The 22,695-nt window shown below is 39.6% G+C and overlaps 1 protein-coding gene across 2 annotated transcripts in view; it reads left to right on the plus strand.

The window, feature by feature from the left end:
• SDHC (succinate dehydrogenase complex subunit C) overlaps positions 1 to 20,965 on the plus strand; it is a 40,696-nt gene extending 19,731 nt beyond the window's left edge. For both annotated transcript variants that reach the window (XM_004448320.2, XM_004448319.2), the window contains exons 4-6: positions 3,557 to 3,618; positions 17,967 to 18,130; positions 20,693 to 20,965. In XM_004448320.2, coding sequence (XP_004448377.1) covers positions 3,557 to 3,618; positions 17,967 to 18,130; positions 20,693 to 20,797 — 331 coding nt within the window. In that variant the 3' untranslated portion in view covers positions 20,798 to 20,965. The remainder of the gene's footprint in view (positions 1 to 3,556; positions 3,619 to 17,966; positions 18,131 to 20,692) is intronic.
• Positions 20,966 to 22,695: the final 1,730 nt, after the last annotated feature.

The raw sequence follows: 22,695 nt of genomic DNA on the forward strand, positions 1-22,695 counted from the left end.
AAACTCTAGACATACTGTGGTAAAAAGAAACACTGGAAATAGGACTGTTTCCAGGGTGATAGATCAGGGAAAGATGTCTGAGATATCTGGTATCTTATTCTTGATTACTGCTCATTTTGGAGACATGAACAGTAGATTGTTGTTAGCAATTTATGATACACTGTTTTAAGTCTTTATAAAATGAGTACATTTATCAAAGGAACAGTGTATACAGGGATTAAGTTTACTAGGAGAAGAATACAAGGCATTGTAACAAGAGTCATTAAAACGTTATTAGGAAATTTTTTTAAAACTTAAAAGTTGAAAGAGTTCTTAAAAGTTTAATTGTCAATTGCATTAGTGTTCAACAGTGCTCCTTAGGGCTTTGAATATTCCACTAAACCTCTAGGGAGGCTTGTGTGAGACTGGACAACATGCAGAATGGCCTCCAGACTCTCAGTTTTTCTTTGATCTGTTTAAGTGTTTTTTCCCCCTCCCTTCCCCTCCTCCCACCCAGCTCTTTTTGTTGACTATGTTGTCTTCTCATTTTCTCTCCTCTAGGATTCACCAGGATTCAATCCTGGAGACTCCTGATGTGGAGAGGAGGTTCCCTGTCAATTTTGGCACCTCAGTTCCTGGTTTCTACTGCGTTTCCCCTTGATTCTCCCCTTGTCTCTCTCTTGTTGAGTCATGTTGCTGTGTGACTCACTTGTGCAGGCACTGGCTTACCGCACGGGCACTTGTCCAGGCACTCATGCGGGCACTGGATCACTGCATAGGCACTTGCGCTCACAACGCGGGCACTCACCCCAGCGCTGGCTCACCATGCGGGCACTCTCGCAGGCGCTGGCTCACCACATGGAAACTCGTGCGGGCATGCTTTCTCTTCTTTTTCACCAGGAGGCCCCAGGGATCAAACCCAGGTCCTCTCATATGGTAGTCAGAAGCAGTATCACTTGAACCACATCTGCTCCTGATCTGTTTTATATATTGGATTTTTGCATTTGAAAAATGGATGCTGTATCAAAAAAAGAGTTTGAATCCACTGTTGTATGTAATGAGTGATTTTCCTCTGCATTGTTTTCATAAATGGTTGTTCTGCCTTTGCTTGAATACCTCCAGTGATAGGGGACTTTATTATCATTCTTTTCTAGTTTTGGGACTTCTCTTAGCATCCTCAATTTTTACTTTTCTAGCCTTATTCCCTTCCTCTAGACAGATAAGAGTTTATTAAAGTTTCCCAAAGCACAGAATGCAATATGCCCATGTGTCATTTAACCACCACAGAATGGGAATATACCTTCCTTGTTCTGAATAATGCATTTCTAATCACAGCCTAAACTGGCATTCTTTTTCTAGAGGCCATCTTATCCTTTTGTCCTGTTAAGATGAAAAAGCCTGTCTAGTTTTAATAAACTTAATTTTAATTTTTTTGATACTAATAAAGTATACATACGTTTTTAAAAAAATAGTACTACAGTGCTTATACTACAAAATAATATAGTTCTCTACCCTGGGTTACCATTTTCTGGAGGTAGTCACTTTCAGATATTTCAGCTGTTCCTTTTTTGTATTTCCTTCCATATTTCTAAATAACATGCTCATACTGCTATTTCATGATTCCTCAATTTTTTTTATATTGACTATTAACCTTCTATAATGGAGGATATAAATTTAGCTCTTATTATATACTCCCTACCCCACCAAACAAATCAAAACATATATACCTACATCCCTTCCCTTTATCTTCCCAATATTGTTGTACCATAATTTTGGTTAAATCAGTATTCCATATTTATGTTATTGTAACTGTAAAGTCTGTAGCTGAGCTATACATTATATTACTTTTTTTTAAGATTTATTTTTTATTTATTTCTCTCCCTACCCCCCTCCCCACCCCAATTGTCTGTTCTCTGTCTCTCTCTGTCTATTCGCTGTATGTTCTTCTGTGACCGCTTCTGTCCTTAGCAGCAACAGGAATCTGTGTTTCTTTTTGTTGCATCATCTTGTTGTGTCAGCTCTCTGTGTGTGTGGTGCCATTCTTGGGCAGGCTGCACCACCCTTCGCGCTGGGCGGCTCTCCCTACGGGGCGCACTCCTTGTGCGTGGGGCTCCCCTATGCGGGAGACACCCCTGCGTGGCACGGCACTTCTTGCGCGCATCAGCACTGCGCATCGGCCAGCTCCACACGGGTTAAGGAGGCCCAGGGTTTGAACCGTGGACTTTTTGTGTGGTAGGCGGATGCCCTATCCTTTGGGCCAAGTCCGCGTACCTACATTATATTATGATTATGATTCCTTGTTCAATGTTTTATTCATCTTGGAATTGTTAATTTTTAGCTTTCCCCTTATGTATTACTAATTCAGCCTCAAATTTTCTGACACAGCTATCACCAGTTCCGTTTTTCCCCCTTGGAGCTATTCCTCCTGGAGCCCTCTGACCACCTCTAATATGGGCTGGTTATTTTCTAGGCCTGTTGCACATGTCTTAGGTTTATGCTGGCTGTTGGACAGGTCCTCAGTTTCCCTCCACATGAGCCTTACCATGTAATCTTCCTGCATAGGCTACTTTGGTCTTCTTCACAGCATGGTGGCTAGGTTCCAAAATCAGCATTTTAGAGAGAATAAGAGCACAAATGCACTAAGTGAAAGTGGTATAAGTAATCACTCAGCATTACTTCTGCTGCATTGAAGTCCCACCCAGGTTCAAGGGGAGAGCCTAAAGACCCACATGGTGAGTGGCAAGATTCTGGAAGACATGTGGGACTGGAAATAATGTCATGATTATTTTTGGATATAAAATCTCCCTTACCTACTCAGTGCTAAGTTAACCAGGCTATGGTTTTTTCCATTTTTGAAAATTAGGGTAATGTTTGACATCAGCAGTCTCTCACACCACTTCCATTTTCATGCCAGTGTTCCTAAAAGATTACCAGAACAGTGCATATATTTTGTCTGTAGGATCTTTTAGTCATGGGATTTAATTCTTCTGGTCCAGGAGTCCTAAACTCTTTTGGAATGCTAAGCAATGTCTTACAATTTCCCTATCTTGCTAGAGTTTCCCTTCTCTCAAATCAGTATTCTCTCTTTTTCAGTCTAATAATCATTCTCTTTGACAAATAAAATAGGTCAACAGTCTGTTTCAGACTCTCTGTCATCTGTTAATTTAAAATTGCCCACCCAGTTAGGAGGCTTTATTTCCCTAAATACAATTTTAAAGTCCCCTTTTTGTAGTCTTTGACATTTTTGGGTGTCTCAGTGCATTCTGGGTTTTAGGCTCCTGATTCTTTTTACCAATTTGTGCCATTGTTCTATGCTTGTCTTGGTTATATGGCTTTTCTTACAATTAGTTCCTCTGCTCAGTTCTGTCAGTGATGCAGTCTGGCAAAAGGGAGAAACAATTTGTAAATATATCATTTAAAAATTTTTCTAACTAGAAAGTGAAAACACAAGAGTGTGAAAGCTGTTTTGTTTTTTTTTTTCCTATAGTGATTGTTTCAGAAGTTTATATTTGTCAGGATGGGCCTTCTACTGTGGTGTCATATTTTCTTTTTTTAAATTGTGTGTGTTTCTTTGCAGGTGGCCTCTTACCATGATAATGTCTGCTTCTCACCGTGGCACTGGTATTGCCTTGAGTACAGGTATGTATGTGTGTTTTTACACACACACATACACATACATTTTTGAGAAGCTTTACTGTTTTATGGTTCTTGCCACTGTCCCCTCTACAACTTACCAATTTGATTTAGAGAATGAGTTCATTTAAGCTTATTCTTTCATACTTCTAACAACTGTGAGTTCCCACTATGCTCAGGTACTTTTCTTATCAGATTTAAAAATCATCCCTAACACTTTCTGATATTATTATTATTGAAATTATAAAGCCACAGAGATAGATATGCCATATTGAGAGAGTGGCTGACTGAACACCATCCAGGATCAGTCATCAACCTATTCTTCCAGAAGTTCAACTCTAGCACCCAGTCTTTGCTACCTAGAATTGATCAGGCCCAAAGAGACTAACTCAAAATCAGTGTCACAGAATCTTGGTTTACAGACCAGAATGTCAATGTATTCATTTATGAGTATGAAATAGAGCTTCATAGTTAATTATATGCTGGCCTAGTAGATAGTACATCCTTTTCAGGTAGATTTTAATCAGATTTCCTGAGATCTCATGCCTCCCTCCACGGTAGGTAAATGCTTTATAAGAGAGCTGGCTAGATTTTTAAGTCTTCCTTTGGGAACATTGGACACACTTTTGCTTTCAGCTTTCCTTTATCCAACCTTAGAGTATACTTTGCTTCCCCAACCTCCTGTCAAAAACAAAAACTAGGTTAGATGCCCTACATAGGCACTTCCAAAGTATACTGGTTTTACTTATTTGTTGTCACTCTTCCTTACTGAAGAGTTCTGTGGGCACTTAGACCACATCTGTCTATTTTCATCACTGAGTATAGTGCCTAAAACAGTAGATATTCAATAAATATTTGCCGAATGCAAAATAAATACCACTTTCCTTTTCTGTTGACTTATTTTCTTCTATTTTTTCACCAGGTTTTCCTTCAATGCATAACCATATTTTCAGGCTTTGCAGTATCATTTTGCTCCCCTGCATATTGATATAATACATACCTAGCTAGTATGATAGTTCAACACTGATATTTTTGTATTATATGATTGCTAGTGTAGCTGAAAGCTATGTACTTAGTGGGAGCAAGTAGAGGTTATCAGGCGTTAGAGTACTGCGTAGGTAAATCCAAGTTTATTCTCTTGTCAGTCTCCTTGAGACACCAGAATTTGTCCTCTCAGTAATGGTGATTCAGCTCTTTTATATCTTCAAGAGGAACAGATACAAACTAAGAATGATTGTGGTAATTTGAGTCTTTTGTGGACCCCAACTGGTCAGTTCCTGTGGGTGTGAACCTATTGTTCGGTAAGGTGTGAACCAGGGTGGATCTTAATCCTCTTACTGGAGTCCTTTGTAAGTGGATGAATACAAGAGAAGGGGCCACAGAGACAGACAGAAACCTCCGAAAATTAAAATCAACAGAACCCAGGATAAAGAGAGTCCCAGAAACCAGGAAGCTGAAAGCAACAGAGCCTGTAGAAGGCAGAGACTGGCAGATGCTGCCATGTGCCTTGCCATGTGAGGGAAATCTGGGATCTTCCACAGCTGGTCAGGGAGAGAGCTTTGCCTGATGCCTTGATTTGGTTTTTTTTTCCTCAGCCTTGGAACTGTAAGCTTGCAACCTAATAAACCCCCATTGTAAAAGCAGCCCATTTCTGGTATATTGCCTTGGCAGCCTTTAGCAAATTGAAAATTTCAAATGGGCTGTAAGCACATATTCAATAAGCCTTCTGTTCTAAGTTGATAGTCCTAGGTCCTCTGCTGGCAAATGAGAATGAGCTTTTGACTTTAAGCAGCAAATACACCCCTCCTGTGTATACAAACTTGCTTCCCGTAGACAGTGCCCTGTTAATGTCTTCAACCTTATTCTAGGGAATGAGGGAAAATATCTTACCTGAAATCTTTATGAGGTCATATACCTGAGAGACAGAAGCGCCACTGCTTTTTCTTATGTAAAACTCTGAGCCTCTCTTCTCTCCTCTTTTTTGATACCTTAACCTGGAGCAAAGCCCAGATCTTACTCATCACATTAGGCATCATTGCCAGCTTGCCATTTGTATGGAATAAAGCACTTCAGGTCGTAGCAGGTAATGTGCTCTTGTTTCAAAATCTCTTTGTTTGGTGCCATATAGAGCTGTCAGGATAGGAAAGGAAATTTCTCTTGACTTGTACCTTGTTAAAGTTCTAGTCATATTGGGAAAGTGTTCTTTCTGTTTTTCATAATATCCTTCATGACCCCTCCTAGGCTTCTTTAGATGATATTTCTACTGAATTAGTCATCACCAGGAGTGGTGGTATAAGGATCATGTATTTAGGGAGTTGCTGCTGAGTTATTAGCGAAAATTTCCTAAAGCTAAATCTATGCTGTTTGTAATCATATATATACACATACACACATAGTTTTGTTGATAATCAAATAAGAAAAGGAATTCCTATCCAAGCTATGATGCCATCATTCCTTTGGTTGTTAAAGGGATGATAAAATATATATGTAAAGATCATTGTTATTGCCTGGGAATTCTTGTGTAGTTCCTAGCTTTTTAACCTGCTTGCACTGAATTCATTAATAGAGTGAATTCCAAGAGCAGTTTACTTACTAGGTTATATATAGTTTCTGGTATTATCTCAATATTTATCACCACTGAGTAAAGAAAAAAAAAGATAGTGATTTCTTTATAGATTGTAATGATAAAAAATGTGTTAATTTGCTAAATATATGGCTGAAGATGTATATATTTTTATTACTATATTTAATAACTTGTTTTTTGCAATCTTTCCCCCTTTGAGTAACCTTGCATTTTTCAGTAGCTATCCTTTTCTTCCCAGACCTTCTCTCCAAGTTCCCATGATAGAAAGTAGTAACTGGTTTAAACTGAGTAATGGTTTTCATGTTTTCCTCAAGTGCTGAAAGTCCCTCCTTCAAAACTGGAAGGGTGGGCAGTGGACTTGGCCCAGTGGTTAGGGCGTCCGTCTACCACATGGGAGGTCCACAGTTCAAACCCCAGGCCTCCTTGACCTGTGTGGAGCTAGCCCATGTGCAGTGCTGATGCGTGCAAGGAGTGCCCTGCCACGCAGGGGTGTCCCCTGCGTAGGGGAGCCCCACGCACAAGGAGTGTGCCCTGTAAGGAGAGCCGCCCAGCACGAAAGAAAGTGCAGCCTGCCCAGGAATTGTGCCACACACGGAGAGCTGACACAACAAGATGACGCAACAAAAAGAAACACAGATTCCTGTGCCACTGACAACAACAGAAGCAGACAAAGAAGACGCAGCAAATAGACACAGAGAACAGACAACCGGGGTGGGGGGGGGGAGGGGAGAGAAATTGAAAAAAAAAGTTGTAAAAAAAAAAACTGAAAGAGTGGAGAGCAGATGTTGCTGAAATGGTTGAGTGCCTGCTTCCCACATACAAGGGCGGGTTCAATCTCTGGCACCTAAAAACAAAAAACAAAAGAGAAAGAAACAACTTTCGTTGGGAAGGAGATATAGCTCAGTGGTTGGGCATCTGCTTCCCATAGACGAAATCTTGGGTTCATTCCCTGGTACCTCCTAAAAAGAAAAAAACAAAAAACTGGAAGGAAGCAGGATTTTTGCTAGGTTGTTAAGGCAAGCTAACTTTATACACCTCAGTTTGCTCCTTGTAGAATGGGACTATTAATAATGCCTATCTTAGAATTGATAGGGTTTCAAAAAGCTTTACACTCTGTGTTGAGTGATGAAAATAGGAATGAAAGCATAATGAATTTAATTGTAACAGTCCCTTAGAAGATGATGTGCCCTTGGTCAATGGCAAGAGGTATTGAATCATTTGGCCTCGTATGATGTCAGTCCCAGCAGCTGTGCATTCTTGTGGCCCTCTTCCAATTAATTTTTCACACATCAGCAAGAAAAAGCTTTTGAAAATAAATTGAATCATGTCACTCCCTTGCTGAGACTCTTCTAATTCTGTATTTGCCTTAAACTTAGATTAAAATTCAATGTTCAACATAGCCTAAAATGCCTTGCCCTGTTCTGGCCCTTGCCTAATCATCTCTCCCATTCTTTATTCTTCCGCTTACTTACTCTGTTCTACCCACCTTGGTCTTTGAATTCCTTGAAATAGGCAAAACTCTTTCCCTCCTCAGAGCCATTGCAGGTTTTGTTCCCTTGGTCTGAAATGCTCACCCTTACCTTTTACTCTACTGTACATGGTTAGTTCCTTCTTATTCTTGGATTTCTACAGAATTGTCAATTCAAAGAGGACTTTGTTTATGACCACAATAAAGTAATAGCTTCTTTGTTAATTTTTTATTTCATGGAACCATTCCTTCAGAGCTCTTGTTATACTTTTATAGCATTTATTTTTAAAATGAATAGTTATTTTGTTTGCTTTTTGTCTCTTTCATTAGACCGTAAACTTTTTTTTTTTTAAGATTTATTTTTATTTATTTCTCCCCACCCCCCTTTTCCCGTTGTCTGCTCTCTGTGCCCATTCGCTGTGTGTTCATCTGTGTCAGCTTGTAGTCTCATTAGGCGGCTCCAGGAACTGATCCTGGGACCTTCTGGAGTGGAAGAGAGGCGATTACTCTCTGTGCCACCTCAACTCCCTATTCTGCTATGTCTTCTTATTTTCTCTCCTCTGTGTTTCTTGTTGCATCATCTTGCTGCACCAGCTCTCAGCTTCAGCCAGCACTCCTGCGCTGGGCAGCTTTTCCCATGCAAGGTGGCATTCCCATGCAGGGTTGCTCTCCTGTTCAGGGCTGCATTCGCGCATGGGTTGGCACTTTGCGTCAGCCAGCTCACTGCATGGGCCAGCTTACCATCAGCAGGAGGCCCTGGGCATCAAACCCTGGACCTTCTGTATGGTAGATGGGAGCCCAGTTGGTTGAGCCACATCCATTTCCCAGACCGTAAACTCTTCAGAGAGTGGTAACTATATCTATCTTATTTACCTTCATATCCTTATAGTACTCAGTAAAAGCTTAATAAATATTTATTAAATGAATATACCCATGTAAATCACTTGCTCATAGTGATCATTTCAGAAATGTTCATTCTTCCTGCCCTCTGTAATCTCCTGTTATGCATTAGATGTTGGATAGGGATACTACCGACTTCTACCCTCAAGGAGTAATTAGTCTAAGGAATGAGACAACTAAATATTTGTAATGCACTGTGATAATTTTTTATTTAAGCTTTTTGTTTTGAAATAACTTCCAAACTTACAGGACAGTTGCAGAAATAAACCTCATTACATAGAACTCTAACATTTCCTACCCTTCCAGTCCTATCCCCAGACACCCAGATCTACCAATTTAACATTTGCCATATTTGCTGTAGCTGTGAAAATTTGTAGAGATATGGAACCCCAGAGGCGAGACTAACAAATACCCTAGAGGAATTGGAGAGCTTGAAAGGATGAATAGGAAAGTTCATGAAGAGGAGTTGGAAGAGGGCACTCCAACAGAGAAACTACCTTATGCAAAGGAATAGGGATTTAAACCACCCCAGGTCATTGGATAATTGTGACTAGGTCCAAGTGGCTTGAAAGTAGTGGTATTTATGGGCGAAATGAAGAAGATAGTGAAGTGACGAAAGTGTTGAAGATGGGCCAAGGCTTTTTTTTATCACACTGAAGTTGGAACTTCATCCTGTTGACCATGGGAAGCCATTAAAGGTTCATGTTCTCAGGAAGTGGATTTGACTCAACTGATAAGAGTGTCTGCCTACTATATAGGAGGTCCAGGGTTCAAACCCAGGGCCTCCTGACCCATGTGGTGAGCTGGTCCACGCACAGTGCTGATGCGCACAAGGAGTGCTGTGCGACGCAGGGGTGTCCCCCACATAGGGGAGCCCCACATGCAAGGAGTGCGCCCTGAAAGGAGAGGTTGTACCTTTGTAAGGGGAAAAAAGTATGTGGGAACAAAGGAAGGGGAGTCACTAGGATCAGAGACAGAATAAGAGGTGGACTCTTAGGGAGCCTGGATAAGTGGGGGGATCCAGGGACTCGAGGTGCTTCCTGGAGTGGGGGGAATGCAGCTGCAGTGCTTCCCCCTTCCCTCTTCCACTCCAGCCCCAGTCCTAGCCTTTTCTTTTCATCCCCCTTCCTCACAAGAGAAGCTATGGCCCTGGCCATGTCATCATGTCCCTGCATGTTCCCCCTCAAACTCTCTCCTTTGCATGGACCCGTTAAAATAAATTTTAAATAAAAACCTAAAAAAAAAAAAAGTTTATGAATATGTCACTGAGGAATGTATTACAAAAATATCAACCAAGATGACCTAAGTGTATTAGAGACTTAGGACCCCAGAATGTGATTGCAGTTTTTAATAGTAAGGCAAAATCTACTTGGTAGTAATGTATTCTATTTCAGGGTACAAATTGGCAGCCTGTGGCCATATTTGGTCCACAGATTTATTTTATTTATTTTGTTGTACCTTGTTTTTAAAAAATTGAATTTGAATATCTTTAAGTGGAGCATGTACCTCTCCAGGTCTTTGTGGACCCCACTGCTCTGTATTGCCTTATGTTCTGCTTGAATCACACATTTGTGAGGCTCTTATAGGCATTTGGGTTTTGCCAGCCCATTGGAAAGGGGCACTGGCAGGGGTGGGTGGTCGTAACATTGAGGGAGGAATGAGTAGTCAGGAGCATGAAAAGGGAAGAAGTGAAGCCTAAGGAATCAGACGTTGAGAGTGTTTTATCCACCTAGAGTCCAGGGGAGAGAATCACTGAATCTGGAAGACTCAAATTATCCACTCAGTGGAGAAATACATTCTTGTGTGACATGGGGGTTCTGATTCATCAGGGCTTACCTTGGCCTAGATGACATTTCTCTCAAAATTATTTCCTCCATTTGCTCTGATCTGCTAATTTTAAATTCGGCTTTCTGGGTCTTAGATTTTGATTGTTGGAAGAGATTTCCCACATGTGTATTAATCCAATGCAGTGTGTTTTATATAATTTAGTCTTCTGTAATTTTGACAAGACCAGGTAGGCCTTGCACTGTGGAAAAGCATCAAAAGTTCTTATTACTTATAAGATTTCTGGGTAGATTACCCTTCAATATGTTAGTCCATCACTTCCTTTTCTACTTTCATAGTAATACCTAGTTAGGATTGTGAGAATTAAATGAAATACTATATGTAAAGTTCCTAACGTAGGCCTGGTAGTGATTATTATTTTGCATTAACAATCAGAATATTTAATCCTTATCTTTCAGAAAATGTCTGATAATTTATAACTAAAATCTCATTCTCAGCCCCTTCCACTTGATGACATCTCAGCCCTTTCTATTTGCTACAATTTAGTTCTTACATTGTCAAGACCTAGAAAAACTGATTGTTACCAGAAGAGAAAATGCTTCTCAGAAATACTTTACTTACCTCAGTGCATGAATACTCCTGACCCTACAAAAGGTACTCCAAGGAAGCAGATGGGCAGAATACATGAGATTAATGATGACAACATTTTAGATAAAAGAGCAGTGAGGTGCTGTCAACCTGAGTTATAATCATCACTTAGGCAGCTCTGCCAAGGTTCTTTGAGGTGTTTTCATTTTCATTTACAGTGACATCTGCAGAGACTTGCTAGGAAAAAGTGTCCGAAAGAGCTCATGATGGCTTCTGGAAGTGGCAGAAGGACTTAATGACACTGTACCATTCTGTAGAGCTAGCAGGAGCTGATCTTGGCAGTTGAATGAAAGAATGATTTAATTTCTCTTAGTGATTAGATGGGACAGCATTGGTGGCTTTGTTTTCCCAGTTTAAATTGTTTATAGCTATTAGAGGATTCTCTTCTCAGGGACTCAGTTTAGGCAGGAAGGTTACTTTCTGCTTCCCAATATACTGAACTTCAGATGGGGATTTAGGAAATCTCATGTTTAATTTTTTAAATGTAATTTTCATTTAAATAAAGAGGGCTTTGGCCAAAGTAACTCTTGATTGAATTAACTGGTTTACATTCCTTGTTTGAAGAGGAGAGACTTTTTTGAGAAAATGAGACTGTCGGGCAACATGATCTCCCTTCTAATTATATTTGGGTTGGAATTTGTGTAATGATCCCAGATGTCTTTGACCTCCCAGAGACATTGTGTTAAGTTTTTTTTTCTGATGACTAAAGCATATTGCAAATAATTAAAACATTATAGAAATGTTTGACTTTTTAAAATTCTGAAAACTTTAATCCACCACTTGGAGAAAACCACTATTTTGGTTATATGCAGAGACTATTTAATTTTATGGGTTTTTTGCTGTAGTTGTTGTTATTTTTTTGTGTGCGTGTGTGTTTTAAGGAGTAAGCCTCTGAGAAAAATAATTAAATTACAGAGGTACCTGAGAGAGATTGTGAGTTCAGTTCCAGACTGCCACAGTGAAGCGAATATTGCAATAAAGCGAGTCACGTAAACTTTTTGGTTTCTCAGTACATACAAAAGTTATGTTTACTCTGTACTCTAGTCTTAAGTATGCAATAGCATTATGTCTTTAAAAAACCCAGTGTACATACCTTAATTTAAAATAGTTTATTGCTAAAAAATCAGAATAGGGAATTAGTTGAATGATCATTGAGCATATGCATCCACCTCCACTCTAGAGCTGTTCCTGCCATATGGGACTTGATGTGCCATACCTGGGTTAAGGCATCTTTTTCTCTGGATAATGCTGGAGACATACTATGGCAGTTTGAGATTATTTATGAATCCCAAAAAGAGAAGGATTATGTTTGTAAACTGTTCTGTACCTCTTGTTGTGAGCCCCTTTGATTGTATTAGATTCACTTAAGGTGTTGTATTAGCCAAAGGGGTGCTGATGCAAAATACCAGAAATCTGTTGGCTTTTATAAAGGGTATTTACTGGGGGTAGAAGCTTACAGTTACCAGGCCATAAAGCATAAGTTACTTTCCTCACCCAAGTCTATTGTCACATGTTGTGGCAAGATGGCTGCCAACACCTGCCAAGAGTTCAGGCTTCTTGGATTCCTCTCTTCCCAGGGCTGCATTTCTCTCTCTCTGGGCTCAGCTGCTGTGCTCACTCCACAAGGCCGGCTATAGAATACTAGGCAAATAGCTCTGTCTCTTACCCTGGGGTTCTGCCATGTGTAAGGAGCAATGTCTATTCCTCTCTCTTCTCCTTTGTGTTCACTTCCTGGGTTCCAGCTCAAAACTCTAGCATCAAAAACTCTAACATCAAAAGTCCAACTCTGTTCTTTGCCCTGTCTTTTATCTATGAGTCCCCAGCCACCAAGGGGTGGGGACTCAACACCCTACTGACATGGCTCAATCAAAGCCATAATCATAATTTAAGTAAATGTGAAACTTCAGACAGACCAGTTTACAAACATAATCCAGTATCTATTTTTGGAATTCATAACTATTTCAAACTGCTACAGATGTCTTTGATTAAATTACCTGTTAAGATTAGGGTCTTGATTCGACCATGTCAATAGGGCATGACCCAGGGTTGAGTCCTGCCCCTTTGGTAGGTTGATATAAATGGTCACTCACTTAAGAAGACACACGGAAGAGGAGAGAACTTGGTCATTGCAATCCTGCCATGTGACAGAAAGGAGAAGGTTTAAACAGCTCTGAGAAGAGAGATAAGCCATTTGTCTGATAGTTTGCAACCAAAGAGAGAACAGAGCTGCCGAGAAGGCCTGAGAGAACAGAGATCGCCCATCATCTTGCTTCAAAATCTGGCATCTGACTTTGGTGAGAAAAGCCTTGAGTTGGGTTCATTAGGGCTTTGTAACTATAAGATTTTACCCCAAATAAATACCCTTTATAAAAGCCAACAGATTTCTGGTACCTTGCATCAGCACCCTTTGGCTGACTAATACACATAATACCTAATTTTTCTTGGTGGACCTACTTTTTATAGGTATTATACAGATCAACCTCCTCGTGTTAACATGTTGCATTTTATTTTAAGAGAATAATACAGTATAGTAGATATAAGCTTTCTTGGTTAAAATTAACACTTCCAAGCATGTCATTTTGAGTTCACACAGATTTCCTTGAAGGGTTTTGGATGCTTTTTTTTTTTTCTTCAGTTCTTTTTTTATAAAGACTTATTTTTTTTTATTTCTCTCCCCTTCTCTGCCCTCCCACAGTTGTCTGCTCTCTATGTCCATTTGCTGTGTGTTCTTCTGTGTGTGCTTATATTCTTGTCAGCAGCACCAGGAATCTGTGTCTCTTGTTGCGCATCTTGCTGCATCAGCTCTCTGTGTGTGCAGCACCATTCCTGGACAGGCTGTGCTTTTTTCACGCTGGGTGACTCTCCTTATGGGGTGCACTCCTTGTGCGTGGGGCTCCCCTACGCAGGGGACACCCCTGCGTGGCACGGCACTCCTTGAACGCATCAGCACTGCATGTGGGCTAGCTCATCATATGGGTCAGGAGGCCTCCCATGTGGTAGGCGGACGCTCTGTCTGTTGAGCCAAATCTGCTTCCCTGGATGCTTTTTATTAATAGATAAACTCATCTTTAATGTCATTTTTACAGATACCTGTTATCATTCATTACTTTTTGCGTTTTCTCAATTTCATTCTCAAAAGGGAACCCTAACTTCAGTTTGGGTTTTACTCCCTTGTTGTCCACATTAGCTACTTTGGGGAGCTACTTTAAATGTTTTTCCTCACCCTCTGTGATACAAACTACTACTATTTTCACCCAATAAAGAATAATACAAATTTGGTACTGGGAAGTGGGTTGCTACTGTAACAAATACCTAAAATGTGGAAGTGGCTTTGGGATTGGATAATGGGTAGATGCTGGAAGAATTTGAAGGCATTTAAGAGTAAAAGCATAGCTATTTAATGTAAAAAAAAAAAAAGAAATGTTTCTGGTGAGGCCTTAGAAGGAAGCGATGAAAGTGTTGTTGGAAACTGGAGGAAAGGCAGTCCTTGTTATAAAGTGGCAGAGAATTTGGGGGAACTGCATTTTGATATAGAGTGGAAGGCAGAATTTGTCAAGGTTGAACTTGGATAATTAGCTGAGGAGATTTCCAAGCAAAGTGAAAGGTGCAGCCTTGTTTCTCCTTGCTGCTTTTAATAAAATGAGAGGAATGAGATAAATTGAAAATATGAACTCTTAAGCAAAAAGGAACCAGCAGTAGATTATTTGGAAAACCCTAAGCCTATCCAGATAACATGCTCTGGAAACAGGGTCAAGGGTGTGGCTGAACAAACATTTGCTGAAGAGATGGATCCCATTTCAGAAGAAGCTGGGAATCGAGATGGAACCATCCAGGAAAGACATGTGGAGGACCTTATCTAATACCCTAGAACCCCTTGTATTGCCTGGAATACCAACAGGATTTTTATGAATTTTATATCAGCAGAAGCACTGCCAGCCTGGACTTAAAGGGACAGAGATGGCATGAAATGAATAAAGGATGGCTCCAAGGATAGAGCTGTGGTTAGAAATGTGTAGGTGGAACAGACCTCTTTGGGTCAAGATTGGGGCCATCACTCTTTGTTTTGGAGAGGGCAAGGTCTCTTCCTTTGTGTTTGGAAAGGATGTTGCTAGGCCCCAGTGTTCTGAAAGAGGAGCCACCCCAGCGGTCCTGGAGGACAGAACATTGAGCCACTAGAAGATTATTCTCAGGCCTTGGTATTTAATGGAATTTGCCCTGCTGGGTTGCTGATTTGCTTTAGACCTGTAACCCTTTTCCTTCCAATTTTTCCCTTTTGGAAGAAATAAATGTCTATCTAGTACCTGTCTGATGACTCTATTTCGGGAGCAGATAACTTATTTTCTAGATTTCACAGGTCCACAGGTGGAAAGGAATGCCCAAGTTTGGACCATTTGTGTACTGATTTAGGTGAAATTTTGGGCTTAGGTTTGGTGTCAAGTGACTTAAGGTTTTGGAGATGTTGGATTGTGGGTGAATGTATTTCATATCGGAAGGGCATATAAAGATGTTCGAGTCTTGATCCACTGTCCTGTGGATGTGATCCTATTTGGAAAAAAGGGTCTTTGAAGAGGTTGTTAGTTAAAATGAGGTCAAACTGGATTAGGGTGGATTCTAATCCAAAATGACTGGTGGTGTTATTAGAAAAGAAAATTGGACACAGGGAGAGGGAGATGATCGAGGCAGAGGTTGAGTTATACCACAAACCAGAGAACTCTATGGATTTCTAACAAGCCACTGCTAGAACCTACAGACTTGAGAGAAATAATGGCCCTGCCAACACCTTGTTTTTGGACTTTTAGCCTCCAGAACTGGGGACCAATAAATTTTTGTTGTTTTAAACCCAGTTTGTACTTTATTATGGCAGCCCTAGCAAACGAAGACAGTATGCTTTCAATAAATGAGAAAGAAAGAAAAGAGTACATGTTTGCTGCATTTGGCAGCATTAGAATTAGAATGGACCTCTATAAGTTACACATTTTGCATCCTGTTTTCCATCTCCAACTGCTATAAATGTTTCATGTTCTTCAGAATATTCTTGGAAAGATTTTGCATAATCATCTCAGTAACCTTACTCTCTTTATTACATAACTTCTGGTGTTTTTTAGACACTTTTCTGACTTGAGTGGAAGTAGAGAATAAATGCTTGTTAAAATAATTCTGTATAATTTCAGCAAGCATGCTTTGTTACTCTACTCTGTAAGTCACAGTTACTGATGAAATATGAAGGGATAGAAACTAGGTTACAGTTACTGTGGTGGAGATTATTTTTTTAACAGCTTTAATAAGCTATGATTCACATACCATGCATTTTACCCACTTAACAAATATAAATTCAGTGTTTGTTAATATATTCAGAGTTTTTCAGCCATCACCACAATCAATTTTAGAACATTTTTATCACCCCGAAAAGAAACCCTGTGCCCATTTGCAGTCACTCTGCATTTCTCCCAGCCTTCCTCAAGCCCTAGGTAACCAATAATCTATTTTTTTTCTTTATAGACTTGCCTCTTCTAGACATTTCATATATGTTGAATCATACTATATGTGGTTATTTGTGACTGTCTTCTTTCTATTAATGTTTTCAAAATTTATCTGTGTTATAGCAGGTATCAGGTGTTCATTTCTTTTTATTGCCAAATAATGTTCCATCGTCTGGATATACCACATTTTATTTATCTATTCATCAATTAATGGACATTTGGATTATTTCTACTTTTTTTTCCCTACTTTTTAATTATTATGAATAGTGTACAAGTTTTTGTATGGATGTATGTTTTCACTTTTCTTCGATACGTATCTAAGAATAGAATTGCAGCATCATAGAGTAATTCTGTTTAGCCTTTGGGACTGCCATACTGTTTTCCAAAATAGCTGCACCATTTTACAATCCCACCAGCAATGTGTGAGGGCTCCAATTTCTCTACATTCTTGCCAACCCTTGGCTTGGTATTGTCTGTCTTATTTGTAGCCATGCTAGAGGTGCAGAGTGTTATCTCATGGTTTTGATTTGCATTTCCCTAATGGCTAGTGATATTGAGCATCTTTTCATGTGCTTGTTGGCCATTTATATATCATCTTTGGAGAAATGCCTATTCAGATCTCTTGTTTCATTTTTTAATTGGATTGTCTTTTTATTGTTGAGTCTTAAGAGTTCTTCTGAATACAAGTTCCTTATCAGATATATGATTTGGAAATATTTTCTCTCATTCTGTGGGTTGTAATTTTACTTTTTTTATAGTATTGTGTACAGCACAAAAGGCTTTAATTTTGATGAAGTCTTAATTTTTTTCTTTTGTCATTTGTGGTTTTGGTGTCATATCGAAGAAACTATTGCCTAATCCAATATCACAAAGATTTAATCTTATGTGTTCATCTAAAAGTTTTATAATTTTCACTCTTAAAATAGATCTATGACCCATTTTGAGTTAATTTTTGTATGGTAGTGATTTGAATGATTAAAAATTTTGTCTTATGGGGGTGGGGGGTGGGGTATGAGGTAACCTCTTGTATTTTTTAATGTAACATCTTTTTGTGATCTATGTACCTAAAAAAAGACAATTTGATAAAAAAATAAAAGTAAAAAAATTTTTGTCTCAGTCTTCTTTTCTCTGCACTGAATATACTGCTTTTACTCTTCTTACTAAGATAATGATGTAGATTTCTTACTGAGATAATGATGTAGATAGAGCCACAGGGTGACCCTGTAATGTGGCAGATGAGGATTTTTATAGAGAAAGATGTTAGAGGAGGAATAATGTGCTAAAACACATGGCATATTTAAGAGATGAGGGTCAGGTCCCAAATAGCCTATTTCCCACCACAAACTTGAGTGTTAGTTTAAAACTTTCCCATTTCAGAATGGGTTAGAATTGTATGAAGTGTCAAGAGCTGTTGTAGAACTCACTTTTATACACTATATTATTTGTAACTAGTGGGCACCTGTGATAGGCTTCTTGGTTTTCTCCTCAGGTTTCACTCTTTTTGGCTTGTCAGCCCTGATTCTCCCTGGGAACTTTGAGTCTTATTTGGAACTTGTGAAGTCCCTGAGTCTGGGACCAGCACTGATCTACACAGCTAAGTTTTTGCTTGCCTTTCCTCTCACATATCACGCCTTGAATGGAATCCGACACTTGGTGAGTTAATAGTGGACTTGAAGATTTTCTGGGTGAAGGGAGTAGGGAGGCTGGGAGGATTCTCTCTTTCACTGTCTGGATTTAGTGCTGTTCTTAAGGTTAGTTGTGCTGGCCTTTTCAAGGCCCTCTAGGGGAAAGATGAACAAGGCCTCTGTGCCTTCTTGGGCAGCATTGCTGGTGGTATAGTTGAGCAGTCTTTGTCAAATGCTTGTGGGGTCTCAATATGAACTCTTCCAGTTTTAAGAGAGATGTTACTAAAAGAGACCCCTGAAGCCAGATCATAATCTGGTATAGAAAGCATATATATTAGGCAGTTATTAATTAGCACCTATGATATGTTAGGCATTATTGTAGAAACTAGAGATTCAGTTATGAACTAGATAAACCTGGTTGCTGCTTTCATTCAGTCTAACATTTCTTACAACCCACAGTGACAAGTCTGGTTGGAGGCAAATATATTATTTTTTGTTATCTTCACATTGAACTGTTAACCCTTTTTTGTTTGTTTGTTGAGCTATTAAGAGACACTGGAGTCCATTTTAACAAAAACTGAATACCTTGGATCCCAGGTTATAATACTGGGTTCAGAGGCCTGAAAACTGTTAGTGTTGCCACCTATGTGACCTTGGGGGTCTGTCCAAAACTGGTGTCTCTAAAGGAATTAAAGCTTAATCAAACCTGACCAAGGTTTGACATTAGTCCCTCCTCCAGTATTTTAAGATTTTATATTTTGTGGTCTCCCTTTCCCAAGTCTTGCTTCCTCCCTAAGTAAACGATTATAATTTCCATTCTATTTGGTTGTCTATAATCTGCAAATTTGAGCCATGCGTTAATGGATGCTTTTGCTTTAATTTGACCTTTATAATTTTCATATCAGAGCCTAGAAATAAACACTTTCTGAATTTCAATCTAGTCCAATAGCCAGTTTGATAGAATCAGAAAAGTAAGAGACTAAATGACTTATTTAATTAAGTGTATCTATCAACTGTTCCCTGGGGCAGTATTAAGCCTTATTTAAAATGTCTTTTTACTTCCCTGAGTGGGGAGGGCTTGGAGACTTGGCAGGGCATTTCCATTAATGACTTGTTATTCCACCAAACAAAGCTCTCTAATGAAAATCAGCTGATGATCAGCTTCCTCTGTTCACTTCCTGGTTCAGGTGGAATATTCTTTTGTCTTAAAATGGGGGGGGGGGGGGGGGGAGAGTAGGGGAGAAGTTTTTATAAAATTCCAAAATGCAGTTAAGCCTTTTCTGCCCTGATTCTGCCTATAATGGTAATTTTTTTATTGAGAGAAGAGAAGACCCTAAAGGCTTTTCTTAAACTCTTCAATTTGCTTTTATTTTTATTTCTGGCAATTAACTGGCTCTCAGTGTGGGTCAGAATTTTAGTTTGTTTCTTGTGACAGTCCTAGTTGATGACCTCTGAGCTTGATAATTGCCTTGCCAAAAGATCTTAATGAGAGGATGGAGAGTGGGATTGATGTAAGAGAGTAGGAAGCCATAGGGTCTGTGGCATTCTAGAGAGTATCCCCTGACCACCATACTACCCAATACGATGCATATTTTCCATGCCTTTATGAACAAACCAGTAATTTGTAGAATCTGCTTAACTCCTAATTTGATCTAGATAGAAGCTATTGGGGATTGAGGTGGGGGCATTGCCTCATCTTGACTTGTTTCCTGGACTCTCTCCAACTTTTCTCTGAAGTGATTCCTAATTTAGTCAGTTTTTCTGTTAGTGTCAGTATGTATGCGTTGGGGTGGCCATGTGTATGGAACCCAAAGACCCCACTTTTGCCCTAGGAGATTTTTTAAATTGTAGGGTTTGACCAAATAGGTAGAAAATCAATTTAGTGGGTTGTTACCAACAACAACAAAAGAGATTAAATAGAAAATACAGAGTGCAGCACACATAATAATGCTAAAATGTTTATATTGTTTTATGAACCGTCATTATATATATATATATATAAAAAATTGAGTTCCAATTTAAGATATAGCCTACTAGGGTCACTATTAAGAAATAGTGCTCTAGATTCCAAAGAGTATTCATTAGAATACTAGCCTTCTGATAGAAAAGGATTCTGTGATTGACTTTATCAAGGAAATCATGCATATTATAGTCCCCTTTTAGATATTCACAGTGCATATTAATAAAGTAAATTGTCTGAGAAGTCTTACAATTAAGTGTTTACCAAATTTATGTGACCACTGAACTTTTTCCCCCATGTAAATGCCTTTCAATATTGTGAGGAACTAGTTTTTAGAGGAACACACTTGGGAAACATTGGTCTGGGTGTATTGTCGTGAATGTTTTATCTCTTCAGTCTGGAAGACTGTATATAGGAATTGAGGATGCCTTTTCTGTTATTGGGATAATGGATGTAGATACCCTGTGGTTGGTTTTTGAGAAGGGCAAAGGTAAAAGTAGAAGTGCTTTTCTCCAGAATCATGCTGAGAGGAGTTACCTGTTTAACTAGGTAGAGTTCTTTTCTGAAAAAGGAGCTATGAGAGCCACTAAGATCTTGATTGCTGAAATTTTTCTTTTTCTTTTTCTACAGTCGTGGGACCTAGGAAAAGGCATGAAGATTCCTCAGCTATACCAGTCTGGAGTGGTTGTCTTGATTCTCACTGTGTTATCTTCTGCAGGGCTGGCAGCCATGTAAAGAGATGAGATTCTCAAAATTATCTTCCTACAAATTATTACATTGATATTTTTTTGTTTGTCACTGTTATCTCCAGTCAGGGCAAAGATGTCCTGATTTCTTTGACTCTTTTCTGTTCACAGATGCCCTTGGAACTCAGTAATAATAAAGTACCTTACAGAACCATAATTGTCTAAGAGTCCAGTCCCTTGTTTCTAAAGATGAAATGGTTGCAAAACTCCCTTTTCCTGCCCTTAGCTTAGAGCCTACTCTGGGTCTAGGAGCCCTTATTCGCCCTCCTTATTGGGCCTTTTTTGTGCTGAGGGTCAGCATTTAGCTTCTTCCTGAGACACTGGAAACAATGCCAGTTCTGTGGCCTCTGCCCTGGAGACTGGGGGTGGGGCTTTGGGTGCCACTGTCTGTGGGTTGCTGGCTTGAAGGACAATTCTGTTCATTGGTAAGAGTCCAGGGTCCTTAGCACCCACACAGTGTGACTGAAAGAAGAGAGATGGGGGTGGGAGAAAATTAGCTTGTCCCAGCTAGAGGGAGATAAAGAGAGTGAGCTGGCTCTTGGAGCAGGTGCTTTGGGGAGAGGACATACAGCCTTTGATACAAGAGGAAGATCCAGAAAGTTATCATTCAATTTATTAAGGGTTATTTCTTTTCCTTGCATTTCTGGAAAAACAAACCTCTTAATGCCATGTTTTCTGATCTAAGTTCAAGTGACATCTTTTTCAGAAACTGAATTAAAATACTCATTTTGTCTTTGACTCTCCTTGAACTCTAAATGAGCTGGGAGAATATCCAATTCTCCAATATCCTCCCTCTCCCTCTGCCGTTGCGCATTTACACCCCATATTCTGACCTTTCCCAGGAGGAAAACAGCTTGTCCTGCAACTGACCACTGGGAAAATTTTCAGGGAATCAAACCCAAGTAGCCAGAGATTTAAATATCACACAGAAGCCTCAGATAGGGAAGGGACCAAGAAAGGAAGTTAAGCATGCAGAGAGCTTTGGGGTTATTACTGACTCCAAAATCCCATTCAAGACTGATTACCAGCAGCCTTGTGGTATAACTGTCATCAAATAATGGACCAGTGAGGGAGGCAGGGGACCAGTGACAGCAAAAGCTAAGGAGTAAGCTAGAATGTATTAATAGATTTGGAAAGAAAGAGATGGTTGAAAACCTGACAAAACTTTATAGTTGGATGAGGAAACTGTCTACTTTTATAATCCACACAGGCCAGGCAGGAATGCTGTCTGTATGTATAGTCTTGGAAACAGGGTAACAGATAGTCTTGTCCATCATGCTGACTTGTTAACTGTCCAATTAAACCCCTGGTTGGGTAGGAATAACAATGACAGTAACTTGTATCGTTGGAGAGAAAACTTTACTTAAGACAGTGGGGACCTGCTGCCTCAACAGTCTTCATCCCAGCTCCCTACTAGTCTTTGGTTTTCAGTAGTGTTTTCTTCTCCCTTTTTGCTAAACTGGTCATGGGAATTTATTATAGCCCACCTCCAACTTAAACCAGCTGTTCTCTGTACTTCTGTCCTTGGAGTGAAGGACAAGGGTTCATAAGGGAACGCTTTGGCACAGGGATTGGGAAAAATTTGGCAAGGGGATAAAATTTAACAGCCAGTACCAGAAAGATGAAGAATGGGACCAAAGACAAACAGATGTTGGGTACTGGGAAATGAATAGGAATTTTATCTTCGTGGCTCTTTTGGTGGCTTCTTAACATTCAGGTGACTGAAAGCGTATCATGGGAAGTAGATGTGGCTCAGGCAACTGGGCTCCTGCCTACCACATGGGAGGCCACAAGTTCGATTTCCAGTACCTCCTGAAGAGGAGAAGCAAGACAGTGAGCTGACAACAAGATGACATAACAAGAGACATGAGGAAAACATAATGAGAG

The sequence above is a fragment of the Dasypus novemcinctus genome, chromosome 13 (genome assembly GCF_030445035.2).
Source record: "Dasypus novemcinctus isolate mDasNov1 chromosome 13, mDasNov1.1.hap2, whole genome shotgun sequence".
In the NCBI taxonomy this organism is placed as follows: Eukaryota; Metazoa; Chordata; class Mammalia; order Cingulata; family Dasypodidae; genus Dasypus; species Dasypus novemcinctus.